The 27,303-nt window shown below is 54.6% G+C and overlaps 1 protein-coding gene and 2 long non-coding RNA genes across 4 annotated transcripts in view; 2 read left to right on the top strand and 1 right to left on the bottom strand.

The window, feature by feature from the left end:
- Rbm19 (RNA binding motif protein 19) overlaps positions 1 to 27,303 on the bottom strand; it is a 115,734-nt gene that overhangs the window by 12,000 nt on the left and 76,431 nt on the right. For both annotated transcript variants that reach the window (XM_008847469.3, XM_008847468.3), the window contains exons 23-24: positions 16,426 to 16,546; positions 98 to 207 (exon numbers count right to left, since the gene is read on the bottom strand). In XM_008847469.3, coding sequence (XP_008845691.1) covers positions 113 to 207; positions 16,426 to 16,546 — 216 coding nt within the window. In that variant the 3' untranslated portion in view covers positions 98 to 112. The remainder of the gene's footprint in view (positions 1 to 97; positions 208 to 16,425; positions 16,547 to 27,303) is intronic.
- LOC115072772 lies at positions 1,505 to 4,849 on the top strand. Its single transcript, XR_003851786.1, has 3 exons — positions 1,505 to 1,655; positions 1,895 to 2,051; positions 4,573 to 4,849. It is a non-coding gene; the product is annotated as an uncharacterized LOC115072772 (long non-coding RNA).
- LOC115072770 lies at positions 5,123 to 27,298 on the top strand. The gene is made up of 3 exons (XR_003851784.1): positions 5,123 to 5,223; positions 26,409 to 26,506; positions 27,206 to 27,298. It is a non-coding gene; the product is annotated as an uncharacterized LOC115072770 (long non-coding RNA).

Here is a 27,303-nt window from a genome sequence, read left to right as displayed (position 1 = left end):
ACGCCCTGGACACCTTTGTCACCTTCCATCTTGCCATGCCCTGCCCCACCCCAGCACACCTGTAGTATGAAAGCCTGAGTCCCCAGGAGCCACGTACCCTGGCAGTGCCGGCTCACAGAAGGGTTTGCTCCACATCCTCGTCCTCACTGTCTTCCAGCTGCTCCAGGATCCCATCCAACACTGCAGACCGCTTTTTCTTTGGGGGCTCTGTGGGAGCCCAGATGGTGAGAGAGGAGAAAAGAACAGGAGAGAGTGAATCAGTGAGGGGGGAACAAGGAGGCAGAGGGGGAGGACACAAAGAGCAGGCAGGGGTGGGGGGAATGAGAGACAGAAGGGAAGAGGAAGCAAACACTACCTTAGTTATTAGTCTAGCCTCTGCCCAGGGTGCCTCTCTCCTGCTGCTTACAGTTGCCAGCCACCTCTCGTCTTTCATCCTTACAGCAAAGCAAAGGACTACCTTTGGGTGGCTCCTGAGTGAGCTGCCTCTTCCCTGCAGGCCAGAGGCCTAGCTGCACTGGGCAACGGCTGAAGAGACTAGAAGCCAGTTCTGCTTTTGTAGAGGCCACAGACTGTCATGGTGTGGTGAGTAGCTGGCAAACAGTAGGAGCTCAGTAAATGTTGCATGGCTGCAGAGCCCATGGAGTCCAGAGACATGGAGGTCGGAATGAGGGGTGGCTTTGAAGAAGAGGGGCTATATGATTTGGGCTTTGATGAATGTGGAGTTTTCCACAAAGGGAGGAAAAGGGATTTAGACACAGAACTGCCCCAAATGCCACTACTGAGCACCTACTGTATGCTATGGCTCTAGGGTCCTCAACAACCCCCATGCAGTTACTACTGTGTATAGTCGAGTACACAAAGTCACAGACAGCTCTGTCTAAGGCTGCAAAGTCAGGCAGTAACAGAACCAGGACCAGAACTCATGTTGTACCTAAGCCCAGTCTTTCCACCTCTAGGAAGGGAACAAGGGAGGCTGGCTCTTGCCTGCCCTATCAGTCCCTCTGTTAGTCCATCCACTTATCAGTAAAAGCCTGATTTGTAAAGCTGTCCATCTAAATTCCTGCTTTCCTGAGACTCTGCCTCCTGGGAGGCCTCCAGGTATACACTTGCCCAACCCTCTGCTCACTTCTACATGGGAGCAGCTGCAGTGCAGATCATGCTGGAGGCAGCTGTCTCTTCTTCCTCCCCAGGGTGAGTGCAACCTTGGCCCAGGGGTAGATGACCTGGGTCCCTCTCAGATCTTGAAGCCCCCACTCCACCTCATTTCTCCCATGCTGATGGGGATAATGACCCTATCTGCATCCTTGGTGTTGCCCTGACCCAGTCACCCTCACCCCACTTATGTACTCCTTCTCAGCACATGTGTCTGCAGCCTCGGCATCTCGACTAGCACCTGGTGGTGGCTCCCGAGACACCTGAGTGGAGCTGTGGGGAGACAGCTGAGTGTCTCTGGGGAGATAGCTATGCTGCCTGGGGTGGGCAAGGGGGGAGCACTTGGCAGGAACCTGGAGGCCTGGCAGTTGTGCCCATCAGGGCCAACTGCAGAAAGAAGAGGGGGCGGCCTGGCTCCCCGCGGCTTCCTCTCCTTGCTCCCAACCTCGTCCCCGCTGAGCTCCCGAGTGCACAATGGTCTCAGGAAATTGAATCGTGGGCAGGTAATAGCACTGGAAATAGATGGGCAACAAAACAAGTCCCCTGGCTTGTGCTTGACACTCTCTGCTGCTCTGTGGGTGGGGCTAGGACACACTGGCTAGGGTCCAGGCAAGTGGGGCTGAGGGGCAGATGTGGGTGCCTCCCAGGGAGTGTTGCTCAGCCTCAGGAAGACCTGACTCCTAGCACTGATCTCCTCTGTGCCCTGTCTGCCCCATCCCCCTGCGCCCCTGCCTCCCTCCAGCATCTCAGCTTTGTAGCAGAGACCTCTGACGTGCCCTGTCCCTGGAGAAAGGTGAAGCTATCACACTGTTGGTGACTGGGCCACATGGCTGGCCACTTTCTGATCCTGGTACCCACTGCTCTTGCCCCAGGGCTTCTGCACTGCTGTGCTCACTCAGGTGCGTCATCTTTTTGGTAAAGCGTTCCCCATCTTCATCTCCCTGCAACCCCTCAGTCCCCTGCTCCCCCACACACCTGCTTCCCTGAACCTGGCTTGACCTGACTTTACTGTCTGTCTCTGGAAGGCAGGCGTATTTGAGATGCCCAGTATTCCGTCCTGATAAAGGTGACCAGGAACAGCAAGGGTCAAAGGGCTCACGCTGTGGTAGGAGGGGCAGACAGAAGAGGGCACGAGGCCAAGAATGGTTTTCATAATCTTTCTTCCAGTGCCTTCTCCCAGCACAGAGACCTGACAGAGACCTGACAGCACCTACTTGGGTAGAGCTTGGTTGTAAACGAGATTGGTTCAGCCCTGTCTAGGGATGAGCCAGCCCTAGGGGAGATGGAAAGGGCCTGAACACCAGCTACCCCAGCAGATTCCCCAAGTCGGAATCCAACCGACTCCCAGCTTGGGTCCTCTGTACACTGCCTGGCTGACAGTCCTCAGGCAGGGGGCTATGGGGTGGCTTCACAGCACCCAGCACCCTTGAGTTCAGTCTGGGCTCATGGGACCAGACAGGCTGAGTCTCTACTTCTCCCCAGGCCCAGCCTCTGTCCCTTCTCCAAACAGCTGTTCTCTGGAAGAGCCCAGCTGTAGGGAATGTCACCCAGCTTTGTTTATTTACTTAGCAATCATTTAAAGAGCCAGGTCCTCTCTCTCATGCTCTGTCAGGAAGCATAGCAATGTGAAGAGAGCCAGCCCTTGTGTCTCATGACAGGCAGCTGCCATCAGCTCCCTGGAGCCTAGGGGTGCATCTGCGCTCTGGGTGCTTGACGTGGTTGGTCCTTTAGCTCGCTGTCACTGACCACACTACAGAATTCTTGCTGTATGCACCACTGCTCACCCTCAGACTTCTAGGGAAGTGAAGCATGGGTCCAGGTCCCTCCCAGGGGCCCCGAAGGAACCATGACACAGAAGCTGGTCCCCAGGCAGGTCCAGACTCTGAAGCCCACAAATATACTGTTAGCTTCCGGGGACTCTCAGTGCTTGAGCCAGGGAGCATGGCACCCATGCAGTGGGCGAGCGAGTGGGCGGCTCCTGCTGCCTGCCATCCGAGAGCCTTTGAGAGCAGCCCAAGGGCTCAGGGCCTGGTCACTCCTGCAGGGCCACTCTGCCACCACTGTGTCCCTGGGCCTGCCATAGTCCTGCATGGTGAGTGGCAGCTGCCTGTGTCTTTCTGGCTGCTGGGTCTTGGGTCCCAACACCAACTGGTGCGCTCTTGGTGTGTGCTGCACATAGGACTGAGCTGGCCAACACAGTGAGACAAAGTGTGGCCTGGGCCCCAACAGGCCATTTTCAGAAAGACCCCAGTTCCTGAGGGACACTGTAGATGGCACCATGATGCTATGGCTATGGGATCATACAGTGGCAGTCTCATGGCCTGGGAGATGTTGTTTGCTTGGGGAAACTGAGGCACAAACGGGGGTGGGTCCACACAGCTGGAGAGAAGACACACAAGTCAGTGTGTGCAGTTTCTCCTCAGAGTTCCATGGGGGGCGGGGGATGCAGGTTCAGAGACACACCTGTGTGAGAGAGCCTATGTCTTGCAGGGGGCAGCCAGGGGTCTCGTCTCAGATGGTCCAAATTCCTGTGCCTACTGAGTGTTTGGACAGATCCTGCATGGGAGGGGGCTATGGCCAGAGGCACAAAGGGGCAGGTATATGTGTGACAGAGTCCACAGTCCCTGTGCCTGGCTTTGGATCAGAAGGACCTTGTTCTCCTAAGCTGTGTGGCCTTGGCCAGGGGATGCATCTGGTGTGAGGTTTAACTTTGTCCACAAGAATAGGAACTGACTCACCCACCCCCTTCTTGGCTGTGATCACCTCAGACTGGGCCACTAGAGCCAGGTGAAGAAATCTCCACCCTACAGAGCCCTCTGCATCCCTCCCTAATACTGCCTAACTCGGCCAGGTTCTGATCTAGCTCCACTGTGGCTACACTGTGTGGCTTCAAGCAATGGGCCAGTGCTTCCGTGCTTCAGTTTCCTTATCTCTAAATGGGGCTATTAATGCCTAACTTATGGGGTGGCATGAGTCTTGAAACAGCAATGCCCACCCAGGTAGGCTAGGTCCATGGGGCAGAATGCCATGCCTTTATCACCCTGACCAATGCTGAAGGTGCCAGTTCTCTTGGGCTTGACGGCAAAGAGGACAGACAGGGCTGGCATGTGATAGGATCAATCAACAGCTACTGAGGCAATGAGCACAGGGGATTGGCTCAGATGGGTCAAAGGGGTGGGGCTGGTCCACCTCCTTCAATCGCAGGTTAGAAAACAAGAGATGTCCAGGGAGGTGCTATGGGGCTTGGGACACATGTGGCAGGCAGTGACCACAACCCCAGGACCCTGGACCCAAGCTCTGCCACTCACCAGCGAAGTCACCCTAAGCTGTCACTTCTTGGGATGGCTATGAGATGAAGGAGTCAAAGGTGGTTCTGGCAAACCATGACCAGGGATTGGGACCCCCAACTTTCCTCTGCAGGAAGTGCCAAGCCCTGTGTCCCAACTGCTGCCACCCAGCCCCCCACTGGCCTGCCTCGGCTCAGAGTGCAGCTCGCTCGGCAGGAACAGCTGTGGCAAAGCCTGCTTCCCCACGTCGGAAGCCTCGGTGGGTCTTCAGCAAACAAACACAAAGCAGAACCCAGGGAAGGTGTAAAATAAATAAACGAAACAAGCCGTGCATTCTCTTTCAGCGGTGCAGCTGCTCCCAAAGATAAACAGCAAGTGACTGTCACCGAACACCAATACCGAGAAATGAACCTGACAAAAAGCTCAGCCGGCCCCCAGCGGCCCCCCAATCCTGCCCCCTCCCCCAAACTCCAACCACCATTTCTGCATTTCTTGTGTTCCCACCTAATGGTTTTATTTTTCAATTAATTCCCTGACAGAATGCCAGCCCTCGTCTCTCCCTTCTCTGGTTGGCAATGTCGCCTGTGTAGAAGGCACAGGAGGGTGGAGAGGCAGGGTGGGCGGGGCTGGGTGTCGGAGTACAAGAGACAGTGCTTCAGCTGTACCCAGAGGAGAGGCGGCTGGTGATGAGAGGGCAGAGAAAGGATGCTGAAAGGAACCCGTCAAGAGGCAGGCAAGACAGAGTGGGCCAAGAGGGGAAGCCAGCAGGCCAGCATGCCCAGAGGTGAGTGATGTGAGGCTGGACCAGCCAGGATCAAACCCCACTGCTCCGGCTGGACACCTCAGACAAGACGCCTCACCTCTCTGGGCTCAGTTTCTATAGCTAGTGAATGAGGATGAAACATAAAGTACTCTAGGCTGCTCAGGAATACAAGCTGTGTCCCTGGACTTAGGAGGCAGAAGCAGGCAGATTCTGTGAGATGGAGGCCAGCCTGGTCTACATAGCAAGTTCTAGGCCAGCTGGGGCTACAGGGAGATCCTGTCTCAAAAAACCCCAAAAGAATACAAGCTATGTGTGGTGGCCATGCCTGGAATCCCAGCACATGGGAGGCCAGGCCAGGAAGACGGCTGGAGCCCAGGAGTTTAAAGTCCAGCCTGGATGAAATGGTCAGACCTTATTTCAGAACACAAAAAAGTGACTAGTCATGAGGACTTAGAGACTTGGCTTAGCACATGGTGACCACTTAAAGCACACTAGCTACCCTGTCCTCTGTGATCCCTGGCAGCAAACCAGCCCTGACAAACACAGCAGACACTGTCCCCTTGGGGCAGGAATTCAAGCCCCCAAGTAGGAGCCAGTGGGGACTCTTTGGAAGACAGGAAAAGCACACTGCCTGTCTACAGTGAGGTGGGCTTGCCAATCTCCTTCACTGAGCTCTCCTACCTTCTCCGCTCTGCCCACACTAGCCACCCCCACCCCTCCCTGTTCCTGGATCAGTCCAAATCCTTGTCTTAGGGACCCAGACTGATACCAATGTAAGAGGAGACTATATTGGCCAGATCGCAACCTCACACTGAGAGCACACTAAGGAGCACCTAGGATGGGAGTGAAAAGGAAAGCCAGCTACGTTAGAGAGTAGGGAGCCATGCACCCCCATCCCCTCCCTGCCTAGTAGCCACTGGTAAAACTACACAGCTTCCCCTGGGCAGGAGCCCCTGTGTTGGCTACTCCCTGGATGAAAGCCTTGCCGACTGCAGAGTGCATGCCCTGGCTAGGTGTCCCTCTGCTAAGCCAGTCACATGGGACAGAGCAGGGGGAGGGGATAGAGAGGGCAAGTCTAGCACTAGACTGTCTCTAGGCCGGAACAGAAGCTAAACATGCTTTAGCCTCACTGATCCACTACCCAGGGATACTGGGACCCACCTGTAATCCAGAGTCCCACCCTAGGAAGCACATGGGCACCTGAGACAAATGGCTGGGGACAGTAGGGGCCAGGCACCCCAAGGCTGGCTGAACCCGAACCCCTCCAAAGCTGTAATGACCCTGCTTAGGTCTGCCCCACAGCTGTATACAACAAGCACATACTAGATGCTCAGGGAACAAAGGGTGCTCTGTGGAGAGACTCAGATTGGCTCCTGACCTTCCTGGTATAGCAGGGCATTCTGGGGATGGGCCTTTTCCTAGCACCAGTTGTTAGCTACACAGCCAGCAGTCAGGTCGTAGGGCCTAGACCTATCACCTTGGGGACTTTCAGAGCCATCTAATCTACCTCTCTGTCACTGGCCCATTGCCCTGCTGATCTCAGACCTTCAGTTGGCCACGTCAAGTGTCACTGGGCATGTGCTTGTGCCAGGATAGACTGGGACATGGTGGACAAGGACCCAAGGATAAACATGGCCAGCTGCAGGGGCCATGCTGGGAATCTGTGTGGGGCTGAGGCAGGGTCTACACTTGGTCCCGCTTTCCTCAAGTCACAGATGAGACCCAGCAGCTGTGTCTGAAGGCATCATAGGCCAAGCAACAGTTAATGTACAATCAAGTGTTTTCCAACAGTCGTCAACTCTCCTGCCATGGTGAGGCTGGGGACACAGGCAGGCAAGATGGGCCCTTCACACCTGTGGGCTCTTCATAGTGGGCTGTGTGTGTGAACTTCTCTCCCTGAAATGCCACAAGTTGGGGACATGATTCTTGGGCTCTGGGGAAGTCCTGTGGGTGCAGACTCTCCACGTGGAGCCGAGGTCAGGCTAGGCTCACTCCAGGACCTTCTCACAATGCAGCCACTCAACCTGTAGCAGGAGGTGCCAGGATAGCCCTCCAATGGTCTCGGCGGGAAAGGTAGGAACAGACAGAGGTTGAGGGACAGAGTTCACATCGTACTAGCAGATTCCTACACAGAGCCCAAAAGAACCAGCTCAAGAAGCCAGGTCGTGTGGACTACTACAGAACCCTAGAGGGTTCTATCCCAATGGCCTGGGTGGGCACCAGGACTTATCACAGCCAGAGTGAAGGATTCGGGCTCTTAGGGTGTGCAAGGTTGTGTTGCTACAGGCTGGCCTCTTTCCAAGTGTTCTATCCAGTGTCTCCTGGGTGCAGCTGGACTGTGTGTGCACCAGGAGCCCTGACCTGGACCACTGTGGGCTTATCCTGGGGTAGGGAAGGGGTACAGGCTGGCCTGGGGTCTCCAGTGCTTAGTCCTGCATGTGTGGGCTACTGGGGACCTTATGCAGGCTGTGAGGAGCAAGGAGCATCTAGGTGAACGGGACTTGCTAGAGAGAAAGGATCAGGGGAGGTGGAAGCAATTTCCCATAACTCTGTTCCTCTGAGCCTTGGTGGCGTGGTCTCCACTAGCTTGATATTTCTTTTTCTTGGCCCAGGCCCTGGGTTGAAGAGGCGAAGGTGCCAGGTTACATCAGTGCAAGGGCCAGCTGGAGCCTGGTGGAGTCACAGCGTAGGAAGGTATATGCACTGTGGATGATGGCAAAAGAAAGCTGATAGGTTACTGTGCTGCATGGCTTTAGTGTCAACTTAACACACCTGGGTTGAGGGAGCCTCAACTGGGGAATTGCCTTCATTGGACTGGCCTATGGCCATGTCTGTGGGGTATTTTCTTGATTGTTGAGTGATGTGGGAGGGCCCAGCCCACTGTGGGTAGTGCCACGCCTGGGCAGGTGGGCCTGTGTTGGATAAGAAAGCAAGCTGAGCAGGGGCCAGAGGAGCAAGTCAGTAAGCAACGTTCCTCCATGGCCTGTGCTCCAGTTCCTGCTTCCAGGTTCCGGCCCTGAGTCCCTACCTTGGGCCCCCTGATGAACTGCGACCTGGGAGATGTAAACTGAGTAAACCCTTTCCTCCCCAAGTTGGTATTGGTTAGAGTATTTTGTCACAGCAATGAAGAACAAACTAAGACAGTTACATAAACACACAGAGCTCCACAGGCCTCGCGTGTCCTGGTGGAAACATGCAACCAGGGTGGTCAAACCTGATTTTCTGAGAATGGCGAGGATCCTGACTTCCAGGTCTGACCTTTCAGTGGTCACAGAGCAACCTGGCCACATGTAGGCAAGACACAGATGGCTCAGCTGGTGGCCTCTGGTCCATGTCTGCTCTCTCTCTTCCTCACTGACTACCAGCCCCAACAGTGATCAAAGCCCTGTCTGTTTTCTCTGACTCTGGTTGGGCCAGGCTGCACAACAGGTACACTGGCCAGTCATATAACCAAAGGGCAGCCCATTCCCTCTGGCCTCTCTCTCTGGTGCTCTGGTCCTCAGCCCCCAGCCCCTCACCCAATGGTGGCCAGGCCCTGCCCCTCCCACGCCACCCTGCGGTCTTCCTGTCAGTTTAATTCTGTGATCGATGAGGGGGAGCAGGCGAGATGGCCCGGCACAGCTGGCTTTCCCGTTAGCCCTAGCAGGGATTCCTGGCCTTGCCGGCGATGGCTGAGTGAAATGTTTGCAGAACGTAGAGAACACAAGTCAATAACAATTTAGCTGGATTGGGAGCAAGTACCTTCCCCGCACGGACAGCCTCTCCCGGGGGACAGAGGCACAGTGTGTAGGATATTGCCAAAGCGCTCAGAAATACTCCAAAACACTTGGTAAGGCTTGGGCATGGAGGGTGGTAGGGGTGTGGTTGGGGAGACCTGCCCCGGCTGGCCTTAGGGACCCTCAAGTATCCCGGGTGCCTGTGCTAGAAGACATCTGCTCTCTGGAGTCCCCTCTGCCTGCCTAGAATCACAGGTGCCCTGGACAGGAGCTGCCTGAACCACAATGGCTCCACTTCGTGATCCCCCTTCACCAGCTGCTCTGGCCACAAGTGTGAAGGCGAGTCTCCTGGTCACTCCCACCTACGTAGCCAGGAGCCAGGAAAGGGTAAAACTCCCCCTGGACACCCCACCCCATTCCCTCCTGGGACCCTAGGTCTGGGGTCTGACAGCCAGAGGGGCCCAGATGAAGGGCTGAAATGTGGAGCTGACAGAAAACCTGTTGCCAGGGAGCTAGAAAGAGCCTCAACTAGGGGATATTTGAATAATAAATTCTGTGACTTCGTATTACTTGCTTGAACTTTCCACCTATGATTTTGAAAGCCCGATGATCATGTCTTCATGCTAAGATCAAGGAGGCCCATTTGTGGTGGCTGACGGGAGGATAACAGGCTCTCGTGGTCCCTGGTCTTTTGAAAGCGTGCCGTCAGGCCGATGATGGAGGTGTGGAAGGGGGCGCGTGGAGACAGTGGAGGCTTTAAATATCATCTGTATGCTGATGAGTTCCAAATTTATATCGCAGTCCAGATTTCGCCCTGAGCTCTGAACTCATCCATCTATCTACTGACATCCCCTGGGGCGTCCTGGCTCATGTCTCAAACCCAGCCTGGTCAGACATACCCACCACCCCCATCCCCGCCTGTACCTGATCTCGTCTTTCCAAGTTTGCTCACTACCCAGCATCACTCTTGATTTCTTTCCTGTCTTCCTGGCCAGTTTTTCCTTCTCCCAAAACAACCAGTCCACTTGCTTCTCTCCACCCTACGGTCTGTGGCTGTGGCCCTGACCACTGTCCTCAGATGACCACACTACGATCCAGCACTACACTATAACTCCACAGCAGCAACGATGTAGTCTGACAGTGTCAATCTGACCTTGGCTTTCCCCTTCAATCTCCCACCATGAGTAGAAACCGGACTCCCCACTATGCTGGCCAGAACCCCATTGGCTTCTCCTTTGTTCCCACTCTCTACCTTGGACCTGCTCTCTAGCTTAAACATGCTTCTGCCCCAGGGACTTTGCATCTGTGGCTCCCTCCACTTGGAATGTTTCTCCCATAGTACCTTGGCTGGCTATGTGAGAAGGCTTTCTGTAGCTACCACATTAGATGTCCCCACCCTCTTTTTACAGAGAACTTGCTATTGTCAGAACTTTGTTGACATTTACATTTTGTAGTTATCACCTGTCTTAATTCTACTCAAGTACCTGCTCCATGACAGAATGGATGAGGAGCAAAGCTATGCACCTCTTCCTAGAAAGCTTACGCTGGAGCCGCTAGCTAGGATGAGTGCCACCCTTATGTTTTTCGTGTGCTCTGAGAAAGGTAATGGTGGTGGTGGTGAGGACTTAGGGTAAAATAAAGACAGCTATACCACCAGGCCAGCGGTGAAGACTTGGCTCTGTGGGCCACAGGGTCGCCACCAGGAAGCCTCTATTTGGCCCTTGCACTGTAAGAGAGCAGCCACTGGCAATCTGGACACAGTCATAGCAGTGTTCCAATAAAACTTTATGAAAACGCAGTGGGGGCTGTACTTTTAACTGCTGGCCTATCTGGAGAATGAGTCTCAATTTAACAGAGTAGGCTACTTGTACTCAGGACCTGCTGGGCATGCTGGGTGGATGAAACAGGGTTATCTGTTCTCTAGGGGTCCAGAAACATGCACCCTCAGGGAAGTCATCTTGGGGCCTATGTGCCCGTCTAACATGGGAAGGCCAGTCTCTCTCTGAGGAGCTGTGAGGCTAAGATGCCATCAGGTACTGAAATCTCATGTAAAAGTGCTGAGCGTCACTTTCTGCACTGACAAAGCTCGCCCTGGCTTTCTTCCCTTGTGATTTGATCTTTAATAAGAATTCACAGGGCTGCCTCTCTTCAGATGGGTGGGGCTTTGAGGGACAGGGTGAGAACACCAGGTTTCAAACAACATCCAGCTCTGCCTCTGCATCAAAAGTCAAGTAACTCCGGGTGGAGTGAACTGTCCGGCTTTGGTGAACCTCTGTGCCTGGACCTGACGACCTGACGTGAAGGTCACTCAAGCAAGCACCACACAGGGTCCAGAGCATGCTAGATGCTCAATCAACACCAGCCACTCCCACCGCTCATTCGTTCTCCCTGGGGACAGCCATGAAGCCAGCTTTATGCTTGATGCATGGGTGAGTTGGGGCACATGGAGAGGGCTGCCTCCCTGGAGGGTTCAGCTCCTAGGGAAAAGTGGCTCAACTGCATGTGGGACACACATGGTAGGTTGAGGTATTGAGGCAAAAATCTTGACACTGAAGCCTGGAGCTGAAGGGGCAGGGCTGATAGGCCAGGGGTCTGCCTAGGGTTCCTTCCCTGACCCCTCCTCCCCAGGTTGGGAGGATGGCTCTGTGTGCTAGGCTTGTGGCTTCGCCAAGATCACCCCCATCTGTGCTGAAGGGCTCTTACTGTGGACGCTTTCAATCATCCACCCTGGCTAGGCCCAGTGGGCAGGAGAAGGATGGAGGGACGGCGCCACCGCCAGGCACTTGCCATGCTAGTCATGCCTGTGCACCCCACTCTGGAGGTGAAAGTGGCAGCCGCTAACCACAGCCCATCAGGCCTCCCCAGCTGGAATAAGACAACACGGGAAAGCTGAGCCGCGCTCCTGCCAAATAAAAGCCCATGTGCCAGGCCTCCCTGGCTGCGAGTGCTTAAGGCAGGGCCAGGCAGCGGATTTCTTGCGTGCTATTTTATTCTGTCACCTGTGCTCGCAGTGACCATGGCCTGCCGGGCCCTGAAAGCTTCGCAATGCCGAGACCCCGCTGGTTTGTAACACGCTTGGGAAGAAAGGGACACAGCCAGAGGCAGACTTTCCTCTTCCCTCCTTGCTCTCTCTTTTCACATCCCACACGCAAGGCAAAGAAGAATAGCACTTCACCTACTACAGGGCTGAGGGCTGGAGACAAGAAATCCGATTCCTGGTCAGGGAGGGGGGCGGGAGGCAGAGAGCAGGGGGAGAACCAGAGTCAGGGAGGAGAGGGGCAGAGGGAAGGCCAGAAGGGAGAGGACCAGAGAGGGTGTTAGTCCAGGGGGAGGGCAGGTAGTCCAGGGGCAGGGCAGGTAGTCCAGGGGCAGGGAAGGTGTCTTCTTCCCTCTCCAAAGTGCCTGCCTGGTGTGAAGGTCTGATGACGCAGGGTAACTTTTCCTAACCAGGTCCAGAGGTCTGCCCTGTACTGTTCAGCTTGCCAGGACCCTTCCCAGTGTTAGGAGGACACTCTGGTCCCTTGCACACAGGGACAGTGGACAGAATGGGGCTGCCTAATGGGGCTGCCTCTTGGGACTGGGAAGAGGGGTTTGAAGCAGACTTCTTTGGGACACCAATGACAGGACCAGCAGCTAGCAATCATACCGTACCCAAGGCTTGGGGTCCCTCTTCCCTATGTTATGAGGGAATCATTGCTCGTCCTGGGTGCCAGGCCCTGTGCCACTGCTTGGAGACTCAGGAGACTAGGTGGCACTGAGGACCAGATGAAAATATTTCATGTGCCAGGACTTTGTTACGCAGCCCCAACACCCAGGCTCAGGAACACCAGGTCTTCCCCCTTTTCTGCCCAAATACATATTCCTCAGCCTACTGGATGGAGCCTAGGAGAAATCCAGGCAAGCAGAACAGTGCAGGTCAGGCCTCTGGACTGGGATGAGTTGGCAGAGACCGCCATACCAGACAGGCATTGGGAGAGCAGCCAGTGCTCTCAGGGTCTGAACAGGAAGAACTGGTGGGGTGATGCTGATGACACCCCACCCACTTAGCCTGTCACTACACACCAGGAGCCACGTGGCAACCCCTTAAAGGCACCGTCCCCTTAGGGAGCATCCTATGCCCACTGTAAAGATGGCAAAGCTGAGGCTGTGACTTGCCAGAGACTACAGAACAGGTAGTAGGACACTTATGTGCACTGAGGCAAACAAAGGTGCTGCCTGAATTAGCGGATACAAAGAGCCAGTCAGGAGAACGGTTAAAAAGCCCGGGATTGAATTCCAGCTCTGCATGGGGAGCCAGTGCCACTGAACAAGTGACTTGCCCTCTCTGTGCTTCAGTTTTCTGACCTGTTGGACAGGACAATGACAGTATTTACCTCCCAGGATCCTTTTGGAATAAGACCCGTGACAGCCTCCATAGTGTGGGTCTTAGCAAGGTCTGATGGGAGAACAGCACAGTAATACTAACGAGAGCTAAACTAGCCTGAACTGCAGTTCAGCTGTTTGCTTTGACCCAGGATCCCTCTGTCTGCATCCCTCCCATGCCTGCAGCTGGGCTGTGGGAGAAACAGAGCCCCAGGAGCAGGACAGGGCAACTCCCACTGGCTGTCACGTCTTTGGGTGGTGCTAAAACTCCAGTGCAGTGGTACTGGCCACCCCCACTGGCCCTAAGGATGGCTCACTGGCCATGGCATCCCGAACAAGGCTCTGCCTGTAGAAGGGCTGAGATGTCTGCCTTTGATGGTGTGGCCTGCAGCCCACAGGGAGGCTTTGTGGTGGCTGGTACTTGGCGGCCTCCACCTGAGATCTGAGTGCCTTCCTGGCAGAGTTCAGGGCCCAGGCTGGAGCTGGGCACCAGTCCCACTGGCCTTTTGGGCTTTGCCAAGGCCCTGGAGACTCAGAACAATGCGGACTTCAACACAAACGAGCTAGTACTTTTCACTGTGGGGAAAAGAGCACAGAGGAGAAAGAGGCCCAGGCAGGCTGCAGAGTCCGCAGCCCTGTTCTGAGGACCTGGGTTGATGTGCACCCCTCCAGGATAATGAGGCAGTAGGCAGAAGACCCACTGTTCCCAGGGCACCTGCACATCTGGCTACCTCTTTCTGAGATCCGAGTGCAGACGCCAGAGCTGGAGGACCCAGCAAGACTGCACCTGTCCTAGGGTCTAAAAGGCAGTGGCTTTCAGGAGTCACAGCCATGCCTGGTGGCCTCAGTCCTGTGACCTGTAACACAGGCTTCTTGTGGCCATCTTGGGGCTGCCAGAAAAACAAATGTGGGGTGAATTCAACCCCTTCATTTCTGCACCTACCCTCTGGGCCCTGCAGCAGCAAGTAGCTTTGGAGATGGCCCATAGCAAGGTCTAGCCTCTGCTGTATCCACCATGGAGGGTGGGATGCTGTCTTTGGAGCTCAATTTATTGAAGAGGCTTCTCTCTACACAAGGAGGAAGTGCTGAGCCCACACTCTTGCTGCCTGGGCTGGGTGGTGGGATGACCACAGGGGAGGCAGCCCCGCCTCAGCTCCCAGGAGAGCTCCTTATGCAAACATTTGCCGACGGGTGCATTTGGGCCTGTCGATGTCTGTCGATACGGGCAGGTTCTGTCTGCCTGTCAGGACTGGGGAGCATATTGAGTTGTGAGCCTGCCACTATGTGTTCAGTCTCTGCTTCTTTAGCTTAATGTTTGCCTGGGCTGGAGCGTTCCCAAGCCCTGGATGGAAGGCCTGGCACCAGTCAGAGATGAGCCTGGGCCCAGGTACCTGGCTAGGAACTGATCACTACAAAGATGAGCATACCATAGTTGTCACATGGGGGAGCCTGGGCCTGGCCAAAACAGCAAGCCATAAGGGAGGATAAGAGGGCAAGAAAGTATGCAGACAGAGGCACACAGACAATGGAGATGGCTGACACCTGATACCCAGGGGGTACGGAGGGAAAGGCTGCCAGGAGGTGGTGTTGGCCCTTGGAGCAGGGTCTCTAAGTCACTTGTGACATAAGCAGAAATACAGGGAGGGCTGGCACTGTTATAAAACAGCATGGACAAGGTGTCCACGTTGAAGAGACAAGGAACTCCATAGCAAGTGCGGTGGGGAGGCAGCACGGCTCTGGGAAGACCGACAGAGGACCAGGCTCTGTGTTCCAAGGGTCTGGCCTGCTGTCTGTGGTCAGAGGCCCTGTGCTAACCCTGCAGTTCTCAATATACTGGCCAGGTACAGTCTTGCTGGACCACTGACCCCTGCAGTTCTCAGCACACTGGCTGGGTACAGTCTTGCTGGTCTGTTAAGATTCTCCTTACATACTCTGCTCTTTGGTCTAGGCAAGATCGGAAACCTGGACTGTTCACGTCCCATGGGACACTGTCCCTGAGAGGCCCATCAACTATCCCTGGTTGGCGAGGACAAATGGCTTGCGAGTCTGGCTCTATAAACAGACAGGAGTGGTGCAGGGGTCTCATAGAAAACCACCCCCAGGGGACAGCAGTAGTTACTTGGGGTCCATCTTGGAAGCTACCTGAGGGCCCAGATCCAGGGATGAGCAGGCAGGAGGAAGGCTATCTACTGAGACCACAGCACTGTGTATAACCTCAGATAGGGCTGTCTCAGCCCACCCCAGAGCCCAGCCTTGCTGGCAGGTGGGAAGAGGGGACGTCCTCCCAGCTGGGAGACTCCACATAGCCAACAGACCCAAAGTGGGCAGCCACCAGTAGCTGGAGCTTTGCTTCCTGGGGTTCCACTTGAAAGCACTTCCAAGGTAGGTGAGGAGGTGGGATTCAAGTTCAAGCAGTGCTATCCTAGTGAGGGGCACACACTCTACTGGAGATGAGACCCATTGGCTCCAGTACCATCGACTTCTCCAGCTCTCCCCATCTCTCTCTAGTTCTCGGCTTGGGGCACACTGGCCTTCTGTTTCTCAGACGCATGCCTCCCTCCAACCTTGGCCTGGGCCACTGATGAAGAGAAAGCCCCCAGCCTGTCCCACCCATGTCCTCTACCCCTGCTCATCACAGTGGTGCCCCAAGCACGAGGATGGCAGGTGCTCAGGATTTCCTGGTCTTGGCTTAAGTCTTTAGGGTCACATGGTGTCATCCTGCTGGAGTTAGCTCTGTGAGCAGAGCCTGGCAGAAGTACACAGCCCTCAAGGCAAGGAGCATAGACGGTACCACAGAGTGTGTAGAGTGGAGGGGACTTGATGATACTGGGCTCCCCGGGGGCTGGGCCCTGGGAGCCGCAGCCAGCATCCCTGAGCCTGAAGGAGCAGTTGGATCCTAGATGGAGAACCATTATATGGACAGGGGATAAACCCCCTGCCATCCTCACTTACCTGCTTGGCCCTGAATGCCCGACTCCCTTGTAAGCAGGCAAGGTCAGGAGCCTTGGTACGTCCTGCCAATGTTGGGCATGTGGCTTCCTGACATAGGATGGCCACGAGGGAGGCTCTCCTAGAGGTCTTGGTCCCATGTGCAATCCCCAGGAGCCCCAAATCAACCAGGTAACAGTGCTTAAATTGCTCTTACCTTGGAAATGCCTGGCTGTCTTCCGTCGTAGGGCCTGCACAGTCACCTCAGAGTCAGCCCACTCCAAAACCAGCCTCCGGCCATACAAGTGAGTGCTGTGACACAGTGCGTTGAAGGCTCTCTGAGAGGACAAGAAACAGCAGCACGTGAGCTGTGGAGGAGCCTCCCTCTGCCCGTAGCATTGCATACAGAGCTCAGGCTCCATCTTTGTGACTTTGTATCTATGGTGAGGCTTTGGGGCACTGTTGGGAACATCTACTTAATTAGTGGGTTATATTTCCAGGGAAAGAGCTGCAAGTGACTAAGCAGTCAATATATCCACTGTCAGGGCCATAATTATTCCCTGGGTCAGGTAGATGACCTATTTCCCATGTGACATCCTAACTGTAGAGGGCGACCCCATTAGTAGGCTCACCTCCCACCCAGCTGTCAGCAGCTATCCACTGTGGGTAGTGCCACGCCTGCGCGCGCGCACACACACACACACGCGCACACACACACACACACACACACACACACACACAGACACACACAGACACACACAGTACTTCACAGCTACTTGGCACCACTCCTTTCGCTAGTCTTGTGGTCCTGTCCCCATATCTTTTTGCATCTGTTCCGTCTGGTTCTGCTGCCTCTACCTGCCCCCTGCCTTTTCCACCGGGGGGCTGCTGGGCTCAGCTCAGCAATCCTGGCCTTGAACAGGCTCCTCCTTCCCTCTCTGGCTGTTCTTGATCTCTGAAATCTGCCTAGCTCCCACCTTTTGTTTTTCTCACACTGTAATGAGATACAATCCACATACTGTCACTGTGTTTATATTTAGCCATTAACATGTGAATTCTAGAACATCCCACCATCTCTTCCCCAACGAGAAACATACACCTTAGCTGTCAGTCTTCAAGTCCCCTAAGTCTCCCCCAGCCTATAATGACCATGAATCCATTTCCTCTTTCTGGATGTGCCAGCCCTGGGTATTTCATATGAACACAACTAGACAGCACTGATCAAATCCCACTAAGCAAGGCTGACTGGGAAGCTCAGTGACCCTGTGTAGGGATGCCCCTGTCAACCCCAAAACACCCCATGTTACTAGCAACATGGGGCTCAGTGGCCAGAGTCCTTTTGACTCTGGAGAACCCTACATGGGTGGGGCAGGCTCTGTGCTTCAATATCTTGAGCAAGTTAAACACATCTTCCAAGCTCACTTCCCTAAACAGAAGGGTAAATGCACATGGACGTAGGGTTCCAAGGAGGACAAGAAAAGTGACCCCAACAGTGTGGGGCCATCAGCAGGCACCGAGCTCGCTGCTTCTTGTGTTCCTTCAGCCTAACCACCTCTGCGATTTCTTTCTCTCTGTAGGTTCTGAGGTGTAGAAAGGGAAGTCCTGCACTCTCCCATTGGCTGCAGAGTGTCAGGACTGGTTGATTAACCAGCCTTGGCTCTGCCTCTGGAGGGGTGACAGTGGTATGGGGTCAAGAGAGGCACTGTGGGCCCACCCCTCTTGCTGCTTTGACGTCTGGAGGTACCCAATAACCATTAGGCATGGGCTCCTTGCATATTGAGACCTGTCTCCAAAAAAGCAAGTAATTTTAGGGGCAGCACTGGCTAATATTATAGGACGCAGGTTTGGTTCCTGGCACCCACATAGCGGCTAACAGCCATTAGTAATGCCAGGGGATCCAGTGCCTTCTTCTGACCTCTTTGGGCATTGTGTGACACAGGTGCACTGACATACATGCAGGCAAAACACCCACACACATAAAATAATTTTTTTTTTTTTTAAAAAAAGATACATCAGGTCCTGACCTACAGCACCTCAGAAGGTGCCTATGCTTGGAAACAGCTAGGTGAATATTGGTGTGGCAGCCCTATCCCCACAGGACTGGTGTCAGACAGGGCAAACACTGTGTGGAGATGGGGGTAAGGCCTGGGATAGCCTTCTCTGCTACACGAACTTGAGGTCTCTAAAACTGCCAGGCAACATGCTTATTTAAGCTACCCATGTGGGAAGCTTCATTTCTGTGGCCCTGGGAAGTAAGGCTATGACCTTGGGCAAGCCACCTCCCCCGACTGGGCCACGTCACATTTAGGAAAGGGCTACCTGGGACTTAGAACAAGCACCAGGGCACCTAGTATCTTTTCAAGACAAACAGAACCCTTCTGGAAGGACAGGAGGACAGGAGTGGGGGGCAGCTTGAGGCCGCAGGGAGGGAAGCTCCCACACTTTGTTCTCTATGCTGCCAAGAGGGGACAGGTGCAGGCAACTTTTCCTTCCCTTTAAAAAAAAAACTTAATTTAAAACCCTCTCTCTGACTGCCAGCAGAGCCCCTGCCATTTTTTCCACGTGGATATAAAAATGCATCTGGCCCCCGAGCTGAAATGGCCCATTCAGAGCTCTAAAACACACATGCTCAGCTGGCAAGGCAGGGAGGCAGTGGGACTTGGGGAGCCGGTGCCTCAAGACACAGAGAACTGGTGGGGCGTCTGTCTGGTGAGGGTCCCCAAGGAGCCGCATCCTGGGGACAAGGCAGACTGGGACAGCTAAGGCTGCATCTGGTGGCTGCTTGGCCCAAACTTACAAAGCGGGAAAGAGACCCTGGAGGGGGGCCCAGGCAAGCCACTCCAAGCCCAGCCTTAGTTCTTTCTCATCTCTGGAACTGACTCCGCTGTGCCTCAGAGGGTCTGGCGAAGTCTCTGTTCACTGTAGGAGTTGTCTCCTCTCTCTCTCGCCGGCATCACTACTCCAGCGCTCCTGGCTCCTGCACCCCTCTGGCACTGTATCAGTTAGTTCCTCTTGGAAGGGTTTTCTATCCTCAGAGGCTATGGGGGCCACAGTGGACTCTGCAACTGGGCTACCTCAGCTCAAATGCCTGTTCCATCACTTCCAAGCTGTGTGACACTGGGCAGGTTGCTTAACATCTCTGAGCCCAGGCTTCATCATGTCTAAAAGCAGCAGTAGCAAAGATGGAGGTGGAGACTAATTCAGTGAGCCGTTCAGTCCCAGTTTAGAGCACTGCCGGGCTGCGATGCTGCCGGGTATTGTGTGCTGACTTCTCGTCCTACACTGGCAAGAGTGGGAATGGTAGCTGCACACAAAAGCTCTTTTGTGCTTTCTCTTAAAACACAGTATGGGGTTCTCCAAAAATAGGGGCAGCCCTTCCCAGCTCTAGTCGCCACGGGCTGAGAAATCAGGCTATACTCCATGTGCCCACTGCCTGGGCTGGAGTGTGGTGCCATCAAACTGTTGAAGTGGGGCAAATACAGAGGCTCAAGGTAAAACCAGCTTTGGATAGTGCTGTTTAATGAACAGGTGAGGGGACTTGTCAGTCTGAGGCATTCTGGGGGCACAGGTCAGGAAGGAGAAACAACCCAGCCTCCAGGAGCTTTTGGGCTGGCTCAAGGGGACACCTGGCACGACCTGAAGGTTCCAGGCACAGCAGAGGGAAGAGTGCAGGCCTCAGTCTCCCTGGCCTGAGGTCTGCCAGCAGTCCCCCCTATGTTTGAGCCCACAGAAACCACCCCATCCCTCCCTCATCCCTCCCCTCCCAGGCGGGGCCAGGCTCAGGGGCCTGAAGCCAACAGTCTTCCTGGTGTGGCCCAGGGAGCCCCTGGTTTCACAGGCCTCCCACCACTTGACCTTGGCTAACACTGCTTTAGGTTCACTGGCTTCCTACCAGAATGGGCCAGTGAGGCCCGAGTGAGCCTGCAGGTCGGCCTCCCCACTCCTTTCCTGTTCATCCTCTTCATTTCCCCTGGCACAGTAACTTCCAGTCTGCTTTGGGAAGGGTCTACCCACACAGCACCCCTGGCCTCAGTTCCAGAACCTGATGGTGCTCTACCATGCCTGCCTGTGCCAGTCTCCCCATCAGATCTGAACTCTAGGGAAAACCTTCAACTGTTCCTAACCTTAGTACCTTGTGCTCAGTAATGACTCAGTGACAATGTGTCCTTTACCATGAGTCTTGAGAACCTGCCTGCTCCTGGGTGGACGGCCAGGGTGGCCCTGCCTTGGGTATCCTACCCTGATGCCTTTTCAATCTTGAGTGTCAGACCACGAAGACAAAGAGGGGAAGTCTACCTTGCTGGAGAGCACAGTTAGGACTGCTGGGTTGCTGGGTCATTAGACCTGATGATGACTGAGACTTGGTCTGCTGTACCCAGCACGCATGACTTTGGGTCCCTGCAGGATGGACACAGCAACCCAGTCATAGGCACAGGAGACACATCAAGTTGGTCTAGAGTGTGACCTAAGGGATTCAAGTACTGGTAAAGAGATTGCCACAGAGGAGCCACCCTGCCCTGGAGAGCCATGCCCTGCCATCTGATAACCATAAGGGTCACCTTGGCCCCATCCTGTGCTTTAGAAGCCTATTCCTGGGCTCACAGCCAGCTCTAGTTCCCTGTGTCTACATAGTGGATGTGGATGGGAGGTCTGCTGGGAGATGGGAGTAGGGTGGGGAAGACTCCTGGTTCCTGTCCTCCAGACCACAGCTTAGGTCTCACTTTCCCTCTGTGTTCTCTTTATTCTTCGGACAATGATGACATTTCCCCACTGTTCAATCCTGGGGGATGTGTTTCACAATGGTGTGTAAAGTTTCTGTACCTGAACCACTGTGGGCAGACCTGCTCCTACTGAACCCTCACTCCAAGGGGAACCTTGGTAGGCACATGTGGGGCTCTCCAGAGAGCCTATCCTGAGCTATGAGCTGCTCCTCTGGGCTAGAGACCCCCATATCCCCATCTGATTTCCTGTGACGGAAGCTACATTCCTCAGGTCTGAGACCATAGGCACCAGATGCCTCATCTTAACCCTAGCTGGAAGGAAGTCTGCTCAGACAGTGTAGTGGTACAGCACAGACTACACTGAGGCTGAGCCTGGTGGCTGTCTTTTCAAGACCATGGAAGGTACTGAAAGGCTGCTAGTGCAGCACTGGGTTCCGACCTTTATGCAGCTTCTCTAGAGACAAAACTCCCTGCAGCGGCCAAAGCCCATTCTGAGTCCTTGGCAGGACTCCAGTCCCATGGGGCTGTGAGAGCTGGCTGAGCTGAGGGCAGAGCAGAGGATGGACTGATGTAGGGCTGAGGGCAGAGCAGAGGATGGACCTTCTGCCCTTAGAAGTTGGGCGGCTTCCTGGCCTGGGCCCTCCTGCTCTTTGGGGGCCATCCCCAGCAGAGCAGAGCTCTATATCTGCTAAAGGCATCCAAACACTAACATCACCAATCTGCCCAGAACTATTTGTACTCCAAACCTGAAGGTAACGGTGATGAGGTGACTAAGAATGGCCAAGTACAGGCCAGTGTGGGGGACCTGCCACCTCTAAGGACTGCCAGGAGGCCTAAGCAAGACAGTGGCTGTCCCTTGGCCCCATGCCTGCCTCTCAGTTGGGATTTCTATCTTTCCTTGACTCACACTGAGTGCCCAACAAATCTGGAGAGGACAAGGGAACACAAGTCCTTCTCTCTCTGGTCTATAAGGTCTCTGGCAGCCTCGGTTCACACAGAGGTCTGCAGGGCTTTGGTTGGCAAAGGGTTACAGTGTGACCCTGCTTATGCCTTGGCAATGAGCCAGGCAGCACCTGCTATTCTAAGGAAGATAGCTTGTGCTGATTCTGGGTCCTCAACCCTTATGTGTTGGCTAAGCCTGAGTCTCTACCTTGAAATACAAGCTTGGCTAGAATTTGAACATACCATATTTCTGGCTGTGCTGACAGGAGCCTGGCAAAGCCACAGTACCAAAATGTGTGTATACATACACACACACACACACACACACACACACACACACAGGGGGGACCAGTGAGATGGCTCAACAGGTAAAAGTACTTGCCACACAAGCCTGAAGACCTGAGTGTGATCCCCAGAAACCACAGTGGAAGGAGAGAACCTATTCCTACAAGTTGTCCTCTGACTTCTACACATGTGCCAAAGCATGCATGTGTGTGTATACATACACACACACACACACACACACACACACACACACACACACACATATACACACACACACACACACTCACTCACTCACCCATTCCTGAACAGAAAAGTGGGGATGAAACCCTGACTTCTGAGTTTGTTCCCTTAAGACTCTTGGCAGATAGGGAACAACTGATCCTAAGGGACCATCGGGGTCCAGGGGACTCAGCTGCCTCTCTCCTCAGCATAGGAGCACTCTGGTCTTCTCACTCTCTGCTACTGTCCAAGGGTAGCATCACCAGTTCCTACTGTGGGGCAGGGGTCATTTGGGCTCAGGCATCCATTTGTAAAACTGGAAAGGCAGCTCTAACATCACTGGCTACACCAACACCGACTATGTTTCCCAGCTGGAAAAGGGGTGTCTGAGACACTGTCCTGGCTTCATCTCCTTGGGGGTTGCCCCCAGAAACCCTGCTGCACTGACATCCCATTCTTCCCCTCAGATACCATCCTGCAGATGTGCACCGAGCACACATTATAGATCACAGGATGGACCTCTTGTTGCAAGGCACACACTAAGCACTGGGCAGGGATGCCAGGCCCCAATGAGAGAGGTGGGCAGTCCCAGAAAGCTCTGTTCTGCCCCTCATTGCCAGTTCTACCACCCCAGGTTGCACTGCAGTGCCTTCCACACCATGTGGCATCATCATCTGGGGTGGGCTTGGACCATGCATCCCGCCGCTCTGTGGGTGTCCACTCGGCATGGTGGAGAAGCGAGGAAAGCAGAAGATGCTAGCTTGAGTGGCCCCACAATTACAGCTGCAGTTGTTTACCATGGCAGAGCTGCTTGCCAATGCCAGCCGCCATCGAATCTCGGCTGCTGGCTCCCCCCAAGTGTTTATTTAAGCCAACACATTGCTCTGCTAATTGGATAACATTCCATGTGAAAATAGACCTTTTAAAACAACAGCGACGGTGGCAAAAACAGCTGCAACTGCAAAAGTACAAAGGCGTGTGGCTCAGGAGAGAGAATTAAAAGGCGCCTTGCATGGGGAAAAATTAATATTCTGGTTTCTGGGCACCTGTCTGTTCCTTGTGTCCTTCCCATTTGGGTGGCTCCTTCCTTCTTCCTCCAGGGCCAGCTTGGGCTAGGTAGAGAGGAAGGCAGTGTACGGACGCGATCACAGTGGTTATTGGTGGCTGCTTAGATTTGCTTGCTCAGGTAAAAGGGCCGCATCCTGTGCCTTGGGTGCTAGAGGGAACCAGGAACACAGGGGGGCTACTTACTGCTCCTCTGGGGGCTGCAGGGCCCTCTAGACCTTTCTGCGTGCTGCTACCTAGAGAGTCCTTTTCCAGGGTGAGGCTGGGTGGAAGGTATAGGTGTTGGGGGAGAGGAGGAGGGCACTTTGGAATCAGTGCCTGATGGGAGGGAGTTGTGTTGTGCCCAGCTCTGTAGAATACCAGTGGTATTCAACCCTGAGCACCTGGCTTCTGGGCTTTGAGCCTGTTTCTCCACCATTCCAACAGCCCCAACCGTGCCCACCCTGAGTCACTCTAGTACCTGGCACTGTTCCCGCCAAAGATGGGGTGCCCGAAGTCAATAGCTTTATCAATTTAGAGATGTCCCTGAGGCCCAGAGAAGCAAGAGAGATGGGTAGAGGGACAACTTGGGGAGACCACCACAGGTAGACAGGAAGTGTGTGAGCCTGACTTTCTGCCATACCCCAGTCTTCCCTCCACAGCTGACACTGTTTCCAGCGACACTCTTCTGTGAGGGGTCATGTGAGAAATGCTGCATCATCAAGCCTGCAGCCTGGGACACCAGGGGCTGATCAACCGTCCTAGATAGGGATTTGCTAACTCATCACTTTCCCAGAGCATGGCTCAGGTCACAGGTGCCCATGATGAAGGAAGATGGCCTGGACCCTCCCCCAGCTTGCCAGAGCATCTCAGTGCCAGCCAGGGGTGGGCACTGCAGTCCTGCAGATGTGCAAAGAACAGGGAGGGGGGTTTCAGAGCCTCTCCCACCCGACCATGGTGCACTGGGTTGCAGTAAAGTGACGTGCCTAGGGTGAATGTGCTGCTTGTAAGGGTGGTGCTTGCGGGAGCCTCTCATTACTGTGGGTGCTGGCTCCTCCTGGCTCTGTCACGTGGCCCTCACGGAGCTTCTTGCTAGGTTTGTTCTCCACTGTGGGGTGACTCAGAAGGGGCCTGATGGCTCAGAGCCCCCAAGGATGAGCAAGGTATGAGGTGGATCTCCTGAAGGAAGGATCAATGAATGACTCAGAAGCCCTCACTGGGATTATGGAGTGGGCACCTGCTCAGGGCTGGGTAGGCACCCATGGGAGGGGTTGCCAAAATTCTTGTACTCTGTTCAGAAGGTGAGGAGCAAGGGCAAGGGCACGGGCCTAGAGCCAGGAACGGAGATAAAATGAGTCTCTGGGGCTTCCCAGAGACCTTTTCTCCTTCCTTTTCTCTTTTCTTGGCTTTTACACCTAGGAAGCTTGGGACCGGGTCTCCTAGGGCACAAGACTGCACGTCCTCACTGACCAATGCTGCTCTGTGTGAAGGAGCCAAAGTGGGAGGTGATAAGAGGGTCAGAGACCACTGGGAGCTGGAGCATTTCGGGGGGGGGGGTCGTTCCCCTGAACTTCATATGTGTGTGTCGGGGGAGTGCTCAGGGGAGCACATCCCAAGAAGCAGGGATACCTCCAGTTTGGCTGGGTTCTGTTCTCGCTCTACTCCAGGCTCTGTAGAGTAGTAATCCCCTTGCACAAGGCATATTTTGCAGAGACTCCATGTTCGGAGTCTGTCCACACTGGGTGCAGGGTGTGTGGATCTACAGGGGGTGGGGGTGAGGAGTACTCAGCACCACTCAGCAGAGAGACCAAGGAGTGAAGGAGATTGCCACAGCTGCCTAAGAAGCACAAGGGACCGTGGTGGGAGACTGAGCCTGGATCCTAGTTCTAGCAAGACAAGCTTGCTCAGTGGTAAAAAGGGTGTGTGTCTCCATGTGGAGGATGGGGCAGGGTCTGCTGCAGGCATAGTGAGGGCAGAAATAGCATGTGGCATGGTGAGGGCAGGATGGAGCCAGGCTCCAGGGCTGCAGGCTGAGCCCTTGCTGTCCTTGGCTGCCCTTTCTCTCAAGAGCCATGAATGGAATCTGGAAGGGGGTGGGGGACCTCCATAAATCACAGACTGGGCTGTGACATGATGGAGTGACATCTGAGTGACACAGCAGCCAGTCTGAGTACTGTTGCTTGGGACAACTGAGTGTTGGGTGCCCTGTACCCCAGGCACTCCACTCTGTCCTCATTAATGCAAATGCAAACTGTACTGTGATATGGCAAGGGGGTTGTGGACATCCACATTGGCCTGTCCCTCCCCAAGCATACATGCCAGGTCGGCTACAACACTGACTTCTGGCAGCGCAGTCACTACGGAAGGAGGGCTTCCACTGAGGGGCTAGCCCTGGGATCTCCATCCTTCCAGATCACTGCCACAGCCCCACAGGATCAACAGGGAGCTGGCAGGGCTGCTCTGCTCACAGATGTCACAAGTGTGCACAGACCTAGGAGCCAAGGGACGAGGGGGCCTGAGCTTAGGCAATGAGGAAGCCAACATATTGTGTCTGCTACCCACCACATGCCAGGGACTGGCCTTGGTGGTTCATCTGTCACAACCCTGGAGGGGGTGGGGGTGGCAACCGCTATCAATACCCATTTCATAGATGAGAAAATCAGAGACCTGGGTAGGGCCAGTAGAGGATGAGCTACCATCAGTGCTACTGCTTTCCTGGTTCCAAGCCCGCCCTCAAAGTTGTCCTTCTGCCACTGCTGGAGGAGACAAGGGAAGGGCTGGCAGACAAGGAGAGAGGACAGAGGTCTAGACAATGGTAGTCACAGAACAGGTACTTGAGGTGGGGTTATAGGGATGCAGGTGGCTGCCATGTACTGGGGACCGGCACCCTGTGCCCATGGCTAGGTATCCAAGCTGCCCCTTCTACTCCATGTGCTCCCACCTCTCGGGCCCCTTGCACCACTTCCAGAACCCCTCTGCTCTCCCATAGGATGCCCTCTGGGGTGAAGGTGCCCAGGCCTCTGGGGACTCCTGGGTGCACTGATGGCCAGAAGAAAAGATGAGGCAATGGAGGCCAATGCTGCACAGGTACAGAGCTCAGGATGGGGCCACAAGGGTGGCCCAGCAGCCCCTGTCCTGTATATATTGGCCTTTTGAAGCTTGGGATCATGAAGGTAGCTCCCAGACCCAGCTGGTGAGGACCCAATACTGCACTAGCAGCACAACCTGGCTGGGCTATCCCAGGCCTGAAGCCAGAGCAGCTGCCTTGCCTCAAAGACCAAGGATGGGGCCAGCAAGGTGGCTCAGTGGATAAGGATACTTGCTACCCTGCCTGATAACCTGAGTTCCATTCTCATAATCCACGCGTTGGAAGGAATGAACCAATCACTGCAAGTTCTCCTCTGACTTCCACATGTGTGCTGTGACATGTGCATGCCCACACTTACACAGATGCCATACAGACACATAAGTGAACAAATGCTAAAAACTCCATAAAAAAAAAAAAATAAGGGTACTCTACTCAGTGTGGTGAGAAAAGCCCACATGTGCATATACTGTGATTCTGCTGGAGTGGTTCTCTGTGCCACCAGCACAGACTGGAACTGGCCATGAGTGGAGGGATGAGGAGGAAGCCAGGTCCTACCCCACAGACCAGTTCCAAATAGCACTGTCCAGCCCCAGGGCCAACCAGACTGGGAGCTTTTCCCTGCCATGAAAGAGCCTGAGAAACAGGGTGGCCTTGGCTCCTGCAGGTGTGTGGTGGGAACACAGAGTTCTTCCTTCCAGAATGTCAAAATTACCTGGGTCAAGGAGAGACAACAGCACAGGGTGGTGACATTCCACCCAGGCTGAGGCCGCTGCTTCTCTACAAAGGCTTGCACTCA

The sequence above is a fragment of the Nannospalax galili genome, unplaced genomic scaffold, assembly GCF_000622305.1.
Source record: "Nannospalax galili isolate Female #2095 unplaced genomic scaffold, S.galili_v1.0 scaffold120, whole genome shotgun sequence".
NCBI lineage: Eukaryota > Metazoa > Chordata > Mammalia > Rodentia > Spalacidae > Nannospalax > Nannospalax galili.
This window is presented reverse-complemented; position numbering and strand designations above follow the sequence as displayed.